The sequence below is a fragment of the Agelaius phoeniceus genome, chromosome 5 (genome assembly GCF_051311805.1).
Source record: "Agelaius phoeniceus isolate bAgePho1 chromosome 5, bAgePho1.hap1, whole genome shotgun sequence".
Classification (NCBI taxonomy): domain Eukaryota; kingdom Metazoa; phylum Chordata; class Aves; order Passeriformes; family Icteridae; genus Agelaius; species Agelaius phoeniceus.
In genome coordinates, this window is record NC_135269.1 from 44,765,282 (window position 1) to 44,778,329 (window position 13,048).

The 13,048-nt window shown below is 36.3% G+C and overlaps 1 protein-coding gene across 2 annotated transcripts in view; it reads right to left on the reverse strand.

The window, feature by feature from the left end:
* PPHLN1 (periphilin 1) overlaps nucleotides 1–13,048 on the reverse strand; it is a 63,991-nt gene that overhangs the window by 37,805 nt on the left and 13,138 nt on the right. For both annotated transcript variants that reach the window (XM_077178899.1, XM_054631833.2), the window contains exon 6: nucleotides 21–271. In XM_077178899.1, coding sequence (XP_077035014.1) covers nucleotides 21–271 — 251 coding nt within the window. The remainder of the gene's footprint in view (nucleotides 1–20; nucleotides 272–13,048) is intronic.

The window sequence follows — 13,048 nt, forward strand, 5'->3', positions numbered from 1 at the left end:
CATCATTAATGCAGTATTACCTTGCTGAGAAGAAACATTTCTTTTATGCAAAGATGACATATTTCTGCTGTGCTGGTGGAAAGGATAGGCTTTGCTTCTTTCAGGAGAGTAGCTCCTGCTGCTGACACTGGAGCCAGATCTGCTGTGCGGAGAATCCCTTCGGCTCCCCGGCGATTCCCTGAAGAAAGGAGAGTCCCTCTTGTGTGGGGAGCGATCTCTCCCATAATGAGAAGAATAGAAGCTTCTTCTTCTGAAGCCATCTCTGACGTCCCTTGGAAGACAACAGAAAATTACAAATAACTTGCTTGTCCTTATAATGTTTATGGAACAGCACAATGGCAACGGTTGGTAAATACAAACAGGTTAACTGTCAAACACATCCAAAATCTTCAGTGTTTTTAAGAGCACTAAGCAAGGGATGAAAAACAAGTAAAAAAAAGTAAAAATTTAAAAAAAGGTAATTCTTTCATATTTCATTAACATGCTTCATTGCTAGAAGCTAATTCCTTTCTATTTCTTGACAATACAGCTAAACAATAAGAAAGAGACATTGAGGAAATAAGAACTCTCACAATTTTGTTCAGTACACTTACCCTGGAAATCAAGCTTTAATTTAAAATAGATAAAAATGCTTATGCAAATAGTGTTTATATTATTTGGCATTTTTCAGCTATGTTTTTCTCTTATTTTCAAGGGTCTATATTCTCCACTTGATTTCACACACCTTGCTACACAAAATATCACTGACAGATTTCAGCTCATATCCAGCAGAGACAAAAAGAAATCTGCAGAATACCTATTCTCTCACCTATGAATCCACCCAAGGTCAACTCTTAAATGAAAATATGAGGACATATATCTCCTAAATATGTTTCTCACAACACACAGTATTAATTTTGAACTTTAATGTAAAAAGTCACAAACCCAACTGATTTAAAACCATAATTTAATAAACACCAAAACTTTCTGCTAAATTTAAATATTGTTACTCCAGACCACAGCACAAATGTGTTGGTTATTTGTAAATCATATTAATGTGCATGTATGTGTAAAGGTGAAAAAAACCACCTAGTATTATTTCAAACTTGTCCTAAAGAATCACAGTGCTAAAAGACATCCAAGCCAACTGAATCTAGAATTGTCACTTTTGCCTTGGACAGAAGATGCATTGGTAAGATCAACAAGTACTTCTCAGCCTCTCCATCAAAATCCCCAAGATTTCAGAGCATTTCTAGTAATTCAGAACCTATCTTCTCTCCTATTTCACATCAGAGTCCAGTATTTTAAACAGAGGAATGTCTCTCAAAGATCTGGTGGTCTCACTGAGCACAACGTAGCTACAGCTAGTTTTATGCTGGTGGAGAAGAAAAGATGTACAATTCCTACAGCAAGGCACAGGCCCATATGTGACAGATGACAAAGGATTTCTGTGTGCCAAAGGTGTCTTGGGCTACAGAAGCCTCAGAGGGAGCACCACAAAACAAAGCCCCTGTGACAGTGCTGTGTTTTACACAGTGCAGGTTTACTTTTTGCATGGAAAGCACATCTTCATTATATGTATGAACATTTTATGTAGCAACAGACATGAAGTGTAAGTTCAGGCTTGAGGAATACTAGATTAACCCTGCACTGAGCTACTTTTTCTAGCTAAGTGGGACATTATTTATTTATTAAAGAACATATTGATCAAATGTTTATCAGGAATGACCTAGGCATAGCCCACCTTCTCTTGCATTTCCTTCTTAATTGCTCTCTTTAAATAATATTTATTTTTAAAGCACAAGCTTTCTGGCAGACCAGTACAGCACTTTTATGTGTAAAACAGACTTTTATGACCATGTTATTAAACCCTTGTATACAGAGCAGTTTATTATGGTAATGTTTACAGAGCCCCAGATATTGCACATGTATAATAAATGCTCTAATATCCACGTAAGAATTTTCAAAATTGTAATTGAAACACACTTTTAAACAGGAAAATATTTGAAAGCCACATTCTACAATAATATTATGCACCCCAAAATAGAATCTCACTTCAAATTTTTGAATTTTTATTTCATCACTGCATGTCAATTCTTAACTAAACCATATCTCATACAGAACATTCATGCCATTAACTATATTAAGTCTTTTTGGGACAGCATAGCAACAGCATAGCATTTCTGATGTTTTCCATTAATATAACACACTGAACAGAACAAAGTAAGCATTGTTTTACAGTTATTTTTTTCCTTAAATACTTAAGCTAACATACACCTGCAATTTGGTAATGAAGGCCCCAATTCAGCAAAGCAGTTAAGCACATGCTTCAGATTCCAACACATACTCAAAAGGCTTATTGAGCAGGGACAATATTTAATAGAGATGCAAAATAGACTTTAAAATAGATATACTGCCCTTAACAACAAATACAGAATTAATCCCTTTTATATAGCATCCCTCAAGTCTTTGTATTTTGTGTTCATGATTCACACTTAATCCTAAAAGCACAATTTTGTTCTCTCAGCAGTGTTGCAACAGGAAGCAGTATCTTTGTTAACATTGATGAAACTTGACCATGAAGTTCTCACTAAAGCTGGCAGTCTTGGAGGAGCTTCTGAAATGCTACAAAAACAGCCATATTGTGATATACCATTCACCAAGGGCAGCTGGGGGAAGTGCTCCAGCCTGACAGCTATTTCAGTTCACCATCAGTTCCAGTTTCCTCAAGGACAAAATACAAGTACAGAACAGACAAATGTATGACTTTCTGCACAGCAGAAAACCAAGGGAATACAACACTGAGGAGATTTTCAGTCGCCCACAGAAGAGAAACTGAACAGTGGTATAGCTTAAGCTCTGTGAAACAAAGATTAACAAACCAGTGTGTCAGGTTTATCCCTTAAGAGTACTCACAAGTAAAATTAAATCACTTCTTGGATGTAAAATGCCCAGGAATAGAGAGGTACTTGGTTACACGAAGCACATGACATGCAATAAAGGAAAAAGCTTTGCTGTAAGAGGACTCTTAGATCACTCTCACTGAATTGGTGCTACTGGGCAACAGCCTACAATACTTCATGCCCACTATTCTCTGGGGCTTCAATATCCCATCACACTCACCTTTTCAACTAGAACATTCATCTACATTATGGTCCAGCTATAGTGACCATAACTCTCATTTTTGACACTGAGCTGAACACGGGCAACAAAACAGCATATTGTGTGGAACAGAAACAGGAGGGTCTTCCAGTAATTCACAGGTGAGTGCTGCCTATAACCTAGATTAAAAAATCAGAGATGTTTTTGTGATCCCTTCCATCTGAGAAAGATTACTGCTATTGTCAAAGGGATTAAACACTCCATTTACAGGCTTGTGCTAGAAATTAGCCTTGCCTAGAAATAACTCTCACACTTTTATACCTTCAACTTATAAATAAATTGAAGAAGCTATAAATAGCTTCTGCAACACCAGACTTCAGTGCAAAGAGATAAAACAGTCAAGATCTAAACTGAATCCATAACTGAAAATACTTTTTCTGCCTCATAACGCAGATGCAAGGGGGAGGGAGAGGAAAAGTTAAACTAAAATTCCTTGTGCCTGCCTTTTCAGGACATTGCAAGAGCTACCAACATGAATCAGATGATGTAGAAAATATTTAATAAAATATACAACGCCCTCAGCCTCTAAAAGAAGAGGCAAGAACACCTCCACTTTTAACATCTTCAAAGTAAATGTAGGTGGTGCAAGATTCCAGCCACCCCTCTCCCAGAACTCATTCCATTTCTTTCTAAAGTACACAGTTGTGCAACAAACCAACAACTTACTCAGGCTCTGCTTTGGAGATTTGCTATAATCTCTTGTTATTGCCCAAAGATCCTTATGCAGATTTATCCTAAGCTAAGATAATACAGTGAATCACACCATCATAGATAGAAGGAATCGCACCTAGTTTCAATGGCTTTCATTTGAACATTTGAAATGGCAATAAGATTCCTTATTGACAACTGGTTTTCAACATTTTATGACTAAGCAAGTAAATAGAGCACTTGTGATATCTGCATTTTGCTCCAAATGAAATTAACATAATTAAGACTTGCCAGTGTAATCTTGTGAACAGCTTTCTGCATGAAGGCAGAAGGAAACAGGCATTGTGAAACACTGTTTCAAGCAGAAAAGAATACCCAGAAATACCAAATGTACCCCCAAAAAATGAAAATAGATAAATGTTTAATGATTTTTATGCTGCTTGCAATACTTCTGTAGTTATCATAAGCAAACAGCAAATCTTTGTCCACCTCAGTTGGTATGAAAGCTACTCAACTCCTCTCTCCCTGCCACCATCTCAGGATGTCATGACAGGTCAGAGAATAAAAAATAAGACAATATGAATATTATAGCAACATTAGTGAGAAATGCTTCTATGTCCTTTAAGTGAATAGTAGAGCTATGCACTTCAATGGCACTGGAAATCCCACTACATTGCTCTTTCTTCTTAGTGCCCTCCTCCTTTTTACTGCCATGGATAACGTACCATTAGACTTGCTGCAAGATCAGCCTACATAATAAAAGTATATTTAAACTAAAACTCTATTATCTCACAAGGAAAAATGATGATCAATCACAAATAAGGACAGAGAAAGTAACAAAGAGTCCAGAAAAACACAGATTTAAGTACCAAAGAATTAAGAGCAAACGGCTTTAGGCAACTCTTTGCAGAATAAAGACAAAACGTGCTATTTAGACAAATTAAGATAAAATTAGACAAAATAACTGCATTCAAATGCATGTGACCTTGGTTTTTCTTCTTTTTAAAAACAAGTTAAGTAAGACCCCCCAATCTCAAAACATAGGTCTTACGTTCCAGAGGGAGTATTTGCTTAAAGTGATGGACCAAATTACAATGTCTAGAAACAGCTACAACATTTACAACTGCCCTTTGAGCAGCCTATCATCCCAGAAGAGTAAAGTAGTTCAGACAACTAGTTCAGGGACCTAGCTCATAAACCTCTCCCATTTTATGACATTTTATGCAGTAGCAACTGAACTAATTCCTAAACAAACTTAATCCAAAATGGAAACAACTGAAATCTTCTATCTCAATATAAGCTTAAAAACTGGAAAATAGCTGGGGAGCATAATATGGTACTTCCCATACTTTTTTTTTTTTTCCTAATGCCCTAACAGATCAGAGAAACTGGTCAATGTTTTAGCTTCTAGACAAAGTTCTAATGGACAAAGACTCCTAAGTAGGTACTTGCACTTTTACTGTTGTCCTGCCTCAGGCAGAGACCAGCACACAGAAAAGAGTTTTAAAACATTTCCCCAAGGTACCAAAGCACATTGGTATCCCTCAAAAGTGTCTTTTCTTTGAGGGCTTTGAATTTACTTCACGCTTAGTATGTGCCAAGCAATTTAATGTAGACAAGCATTTGTCTTAGATACACACTAAGCCCCAGAGAGAAATACTTTTGCACTTTATTTTAGGGACATAAGTGAATTTTATGTTCAGCAAGCTATTACTTTTTCCCCAAAAGCTATCTTTGAAATCCTTCCATAGAAGAACCCAGAAACCATGAAACAGCTGCTGGAAGAGCACTTAAGCTTTTCATCAGTGTGCTGCAGAATGCCATTAGTTCACTGGCAAAAGAACACAACATGTAGGATATGCTGATTTGATCAACTCTTGGGGTTGAGTTTCTAACACTACCAATAAAAAGCTGCAAAAGGAAGAGCAAGTTGAGGAACAGGTTTGTAAGCAGTAACACCTTATGTCAGTAATACTGATGGACAATACCCTTACTATATTTACTTTTTTCCTACTTCCAAATCCCTTAATGTGATCTATAAATCAGAAAAACATTCCATTTTCTCTAAATGGGAAAAATGCTTCACAGATCTCTATGTTTTTATTCTTAAACAAAGTGAGATTTGAAGCAATTAGGTCAAATAGGTTTCATGTGTTTACATGCCTCAAAGTGTTGTTTGTAATAGTGGTACAGATTGCTGCATAGCAAACTTCAGTAAAGTTAGCACACTACTGCCTCTGCTTCTGGATTTCTCAATATGAAAGACATTATACATATATGAAGAAAAAATCCATTGCACATAACAGAATTTTTCTTTATGTGATCTCATTTCTTCCTGTCAGGTATAGAGTTTGTTCAAAATCAGAAAGTTAAGAGAGACATTCCCTCTTATAAATTATTCAGCCTCGTAGCTTTATCTTTTTTATTTTCCAGTTTGCTTTTTCCCTTCACTTTCATTACAATTTACAGTCTCTATAATAAACATTAATATCTCTTGCCTCTTTCTGTAGGCCATTTCCTATATATTATAAATATCACTTGTTTGAACATATTGAACACATAGGCAAGCTATGCTGCCTGGGTAAATTCTTTAATAAAAATCCTTTTGCAACTCTTGCATGCCTTCAGTTATTTCAGTGATTTAATAACAGTTAACTTTGGAGCTCCATGACAGCTCATACTGATTGAAACTGGTGCTGCTGCAATCCCCAACTCTGCAACCTTCCTTGGATCCCTATTTCGATTCTGTGCCTAAGCTGGCATTGATATTTTCTCTCAGACAACAAAACTGGCAGACAAATATTTAATTCATTGTGGTGGGCTAGCACACAGAACCAGCTATGTGAAATGTACAAACACCTGAAACAGTACCAGGGAGAGGGGAAGGACCACATAGATAGTTAAAACTGCTGTGGAAATATACTTTTACTGTAGGAAAATGAGTCTCTTTATTGTATTCGTGACTTTTAAATACTTACAACAAATAAAACAGGTTCCTTGACAGTATTCTAGAGCAGTTGAAGTTAGACTCAATAAGCCTCAAAGAAGTAATACTCCTTTTTTTCCCCTAAAAATAACAGACATACATATCTAGCAACACTGGCTGTGAGTAATAAATGTAAATTCAGAGATAAGTTCTAAACCAGAATGCTGTTTAACAGACACAAGTTTTAGTAAGTATTAATAAATTAACAGTAGCTGAAAAAAGATATTAAAGAAGGTAATTAATTGCTTCACACTTAAGTCTCCTCTGTTAATGTCATCTTTCACATTACTTAGATAATCCTTGAACAAAATGCTCAAAAACTGCCTCTAACAAGATAAAAACTGTGGAATGCATACTGAGTCTAGTAACTGAAACATGAATTAGTTTGCCCATCTACTCTACACTGATGAGATCCCACTTGGTACACTGCACCCAGTTTTAAAGTCCTGGAAAGACATGGATGGACAGCTGGACCAGGTACAAAGGACAGCAACAAAAATTATCAGATGGGATGGAGCACATCTCTGAGGAAAGGTGTGAGAGTTGGTGGCATTCAGCCTGGAGAAGAAAGGCTCCACCACAAAATGTTTATGATGAGCATGCTGAAGCACTGGAACAGGTTGCCCAGAGAGCAAATAACCCATCCCTGGAAAAACATACAGGGTCAGGCTGGATGGGGCTCTGAGCAGCCTGACCTGCTTGAAGATGTCCTGCTTCCTGCAGGGGGGTTGGCTAGATGACCTTTGAGGGTACCTTCCAACTCAAACCATTCTATTATTCTCTAAGTCAATACATTGAAACACTTTGTTCCTTTTACTTCCAAATTTCATAATCATGCTCTCAAGCATAATTTTCAAAAATAATTAGGCACATTTTTCAAAAATAATTAGGCATACTAGGCTAGATAAGTTATGACTTAATTTAACATATGCAACTGTTAAAAGTCAGACCTTAGAAGAGAAAGACATTCCCTCAACTGGCTGACCTAACCCTGCTGTGTGTAATGACATCAATATTCAGTTTCACTTAGACAACGGCATTTATTGTCAGCTCATAGACAAGTACTACAGAGCCTGATATACAAAGGAAAGAATCTTTAAGGTTATGCAAATATATATCATGAACTAATGTCAAGACTAACACTGAGAATAATTAGTTACCATGCAAAAATAGAATAATCTTTAAAAAATAATACCAACAGCATGAGATCATGGAATTGCTTTATTGATGAACTTTTCCTCAGATGTAGATCATAACACCCTAAACACAAGGAAATAGCACATCAAAAATTTTCTCTTTGAAGCAAAATGCTTAACAAAAGGATGCCTAAATTATCAGTAACACTAAACTTTTTCCTCTTCTCTCCTGTATCCTAATACTCCCACCCTCTCTCAATGGGAATTGAATCTAACATGTTTAGTATATTCAAAACATAACAAACAAGTCCTTGGAATCTAACAGATGATGAAGAATTTACCTTCCTAAGGGAAATTATGTCAAAGTCCTCTGTGACAATACACCTCAACATGAGAAAGCCATGACTACATTCATCAGTCCAATTCACTGGCTCTGAGATTATTTAGTTTGATACCATCTTAACAGAAGCTGTCTGCACTCGAAGGGAGTCTCCCTTCTCTTTCCCTTCCCCACTGTCTCAGAGGCTAGCTGTTTTTCAATGAAGTAGTTAGGAAACTTTTCCAGAATAATCAAGTGCTACCCATGGGAGTTTGCCTCATTATTTCTCAATCCAGCATTAACCTGTTAGTTTTGGTACCATCTGTAGTGCTAGCTGTAAGACTTGACCAGGTGAGCTCACTTTTCAAAGACTTTAAGAAATATGTTAATCAAGACCTTACAGTGGAAAGGTACATAATCTTATCTTTAGGCACGTTATCCTATCATACATTGTAAACAGATGAGCTCCTTACAGTTTATTAGCATTATGTAAACATTTATTAGAAGGAAATCATAATTTTCCCAAGATGCGACTAAGTTTTAAACAATTAATCAATGTTAACACAAAATTTAACTGAGTTTGCACAGACTACTGAATTTTTCCTTAGAGGTGTATCATAACATATCACCACCTCTAGTAAACAGGTGTCTCATACAATAGCCCCTGTTGAAAAAATATAATGATGACATCAATTTCACAGGACAATTTAAAACCTTACAAAAACTACAGTGGGAAACAGTAGTATACACAAAAAGCCACAAACCCTTAAAGTGTAACACAGCTTTGGATCAAAAGCAAGTCAAATAGACATGATAGCAGTTGAGAATTGACATGATGAGAACTTCTGGAATTTGTTTTTGCTGGAATTTTGTCAAATACTTACAAGTCAATTTACTACCTGGCCATTCCTTATTCAACAACAATTTTTAAGAATATAAATATTATATTTTAATAATTTATAATAATATTTTGCCAGGAAAAGCAATATTCACCTTCCAATTTAGCCACACAATTAGCTAAAACATATAAAAAATCCCAGTTGAAAATAAGAGCAATTTCTACCTCCTCTCCATATTCTTACATTATAGGATGGGGGCAAAAAAATTCTACAGTTTAAACCCTGCCTACTAATCTCTCCTTTTCCTCCATTCTCAAGTGACAAACATTTCAGAAGTGGAATGACAGCAGTCTTGCTTTGAATGAGGTTTCCAGAATAATTCTAGATATATGCACACAGGGCCCACATGAGCAAAGTAGAAACTGTTTGACATAAAATTCCTAGTAAGAAAACAGGCAGTGCTCACACAAAGATTCATCACAACAATAAAATCAAACTTGTCCAAACTGCAACATTTTAACTCTCAGCTGACCTGCACCAGCGGACATTTCTGAACTGCTCTTGATTATACTCAGTTTTCAGTACAGAGCATTTTTTAAAATGCTATGTGGTATCTGCATGAGAAGATTTGACTTCTTAAAATCCACTCAAAATAAAAACTTATAGACCTACAGAACCCAAAGTGCAAGCATACAATCAGATATATTTAACTCTGACTGAATAACGACAGTCAAATAATGCAACATAAATCTCAGTTTGCAAACAAATTGGTTGTCCCAAGCACAAAAGAGCTACCAGCCAGCAGAGCAGAAAACAGTTCTTAAAGAAAATGTAGCAACTACTGAATCAGTAAGACTGCTGCATAAAACATGAACTGAATATGAAGTCATTAAATATTTAGTGTAAACCAGAATCAACTTTTAAGTTGTATATTACCTATTATCTTGTTCCAAACGGTTCTAATTTCCCCCTCCACCCTCCAAAATATCATAAGCCAAGATAAACTAATTTAGCTGGCAGCTTAACACAATGGGTTTTCTGAGTAAAAGATTTCAACAGACATGTTCTTGCCTGGAGTTGCAGACAGGCATAACGAATCTACCACAATGATCTATTATAAGGAAACTGTAATTTTGTATATGAATAAACAAGCTACTCTACTCAGCCATGTGAATACCTGAGAGGTTCAATGTTCTGGCAGAGATTCTATTTATTTATTAAAAGAAAAAGGCATGTGCTAATGAGTATGATTACAACTCTGCTTATCAATCTCTGTCAAAAGCAAGACCATTTTCTTTGGGTGACTGCCATATTTACTTCCCTCCACACGTTTTTTAATAAAGAATGAGGTTCTTGTATGGTGTCCCTTAAGAGCTGTCAAATATTGCAACAAACAGGAGACTTATGTACATTTATAGCACCATCTCATAAATCCCTTTGGCTAAGTTTATCTTCTATAACCAAGACACAGATCAGTTTACATTACAAGAAAGTTTAAATCCAAAGCCTAAAGGCCTCCTACAATATAATATACTGCTTTAAATATTCTACTATTTAAACATGTTCACTATTTCATTAATTAAAGAAAACACAGAGGGAGGAGAAAAAAACCCCAAGAAATAACTGCCCCCTGTAACTCAAAGGTGATTGCATAGTGACAATGTAAAGATAACTGCCTCAGCCTTTGACACATCTGGACTCTCAAAATTAAATGCTGCTTTATTCAGAGAAGAGTCAGTGGCCCTTAACTTCCATCTGGAGACTCTCTCATCAAAGGTCTTCACTTAAAATAACTATTCTTACCAAAGTACAATTTTCTTCTCAACGTACGATCCTCAGTTCACAACTCTACAACCTCCTGTCATCACTTTGTACACTTACAAGGGGTTAATCACTAAATGCAAGGGTAGTTCAAGCAGAGATCAAAAAGCCAAGATTGCTGGGCTTCTATTCCTCCACTTTGCAAACAATTTACTCCATGGCCTGCAGTAAACCCATTCTCACTGTGAAGGTGCATGCATCTAGAAAACCCAAGATATATTGTGCTTTACCCCCCAAAAGTGCTAATACCAAGTTTAATGTTCAGAAAACCACTTTTTTTTTTTTCAAATAAAAGACCATAAGCCATTGATTTAGAACACTTCCATAACAAAACATAACTGTTCAGAGACCACAAACTGTTTACAATTAAGTTTCTATATTTTGCTAGACAGTTTTCTCTCATTTGTAGCACCAAAATTACTTCAGTATTTCCATTTATTACAAAGTATTTCCTAAGCACTCCAGGAAACAAGCAGATCTGTTTTTGATGGACAAATGCACTAGAATTAAAGACTGGACTACTAAAACTACTTCCTAATTTCACTTAGAACATGGGAGAAAAATCTAACACAAAATAAACAAAACAACACACATAGTAGCAACAAGTTTCCTCCATTAGCAAAGGAAAAATTATTAATATATACAGCTGAAGAGGGGATATTAAAAATGTTCTATGTAAGCTGCTTCTCAAGAGTCTATTTTTTACTTATTCCAGGAATATGGCAACCCTTATTTTACAAAAATCTGGGCCTCAGATAATTCTAAGGATCAAATTTAATGCATGTGTAGCTGGGATTTACAAGTGCGTCATTTTGTAATTTCTCTTTGAAGATGAGTCTTACCCATCTTAACTTGCCAAGTTTCGTATATTTCACATCTTGTAAACTCAGTTTGGTTGGTAAAAAAAAAAAAATGAAGTAATGCTCCGTGCACTCAAAAGGATTAAAATTTGGCATGACTAAAGTGAACAGCAGCTAACAATCTTCCAAAGCATTTCACACTGAAAAGTTCATCTGACCTTATAAAAATGAACTTGTATGCAAAACCCATTGCTATGAGGCCCATAGGGAAGTACTGCAAAACTAGACTCCTTCAACATATAACAGCATAGTTCCCTACAACTTTTTTAAAAATCTGACATGCATGAGTGCTTTGCATAAATGAGCCTAATATATCACTGAAGACAAGCACTAACACAGCTCCAGAAATGATCAACATCAGTACAAGATAAATGTACAAAGAAGTCACATCTTAATTGATCTCTACTCCTTTGAATTGCTAAGTCTCACAATTCTCATAGCATCAGCAACCAAGACATTAATGTGTGCAGAAAGTTTCCTCCAAACTATGATGTACAATTCTTGGTATGTGCCAACCACACTTGAACCAAAAGGCACTTGAAATCAAGCTAAAACAAAATTCACATCAGTTTCAGGAGTTCAGAATTCCTTAGGTGACAACAGGAGAGAAAGAGCTGATAACTCAGTTTGAAATCTATGCCCCACACATCCTCTGAATTCTTTTATTTTTTACATATAAAATGTGTATCTTCACCATAAAAAAGTCATGGTCAGGATGACAGCTGTTCACTAAACATAGCATAAAACAGGGCTAACAACCCTCAAAAAGCATGTGGAAGGACTAGTAATGCTCTACTCAGTGCTAGACATGATAATGTCTACCATGTGAATGACAGCTGCTTGGAAACTGGAGCATAACCCTATAAGGAGGAAGGCAACTAAAAAAAGACAGTAGGCCAAGTGCTAGAACCTCTGCAATCCTGTTGTCACTCATGGAGAACTGCTGCTGCTGGTCATTAGACACAGCACAGCTGAAGCCACAGCTCTACAAATGCTAAGTAAGCAAGCATGTCCTACTTTTAAGAAAAAGGCAAGAAGCTTACAAAAACCCCAACAAAACATCACTGAAGAAACAATAGGAAAAAAATAGAAAAAAATCCCTAACTGCTGGTTTCTTCAACAGCAAAGAGAATTACAGAATAATAGAACATAAGGAGTTGGAAGGGATCCACAAGTATCACTAAAGACCAACTCCTGGTCCTGTACAGGACATCCCCAAGAGCCACACCATGTGCCTGAGAGCACTGTGCAACACTTGCACTCTGTCAGGCTGGTGCTGTGACCACTTCCCTGGGGAG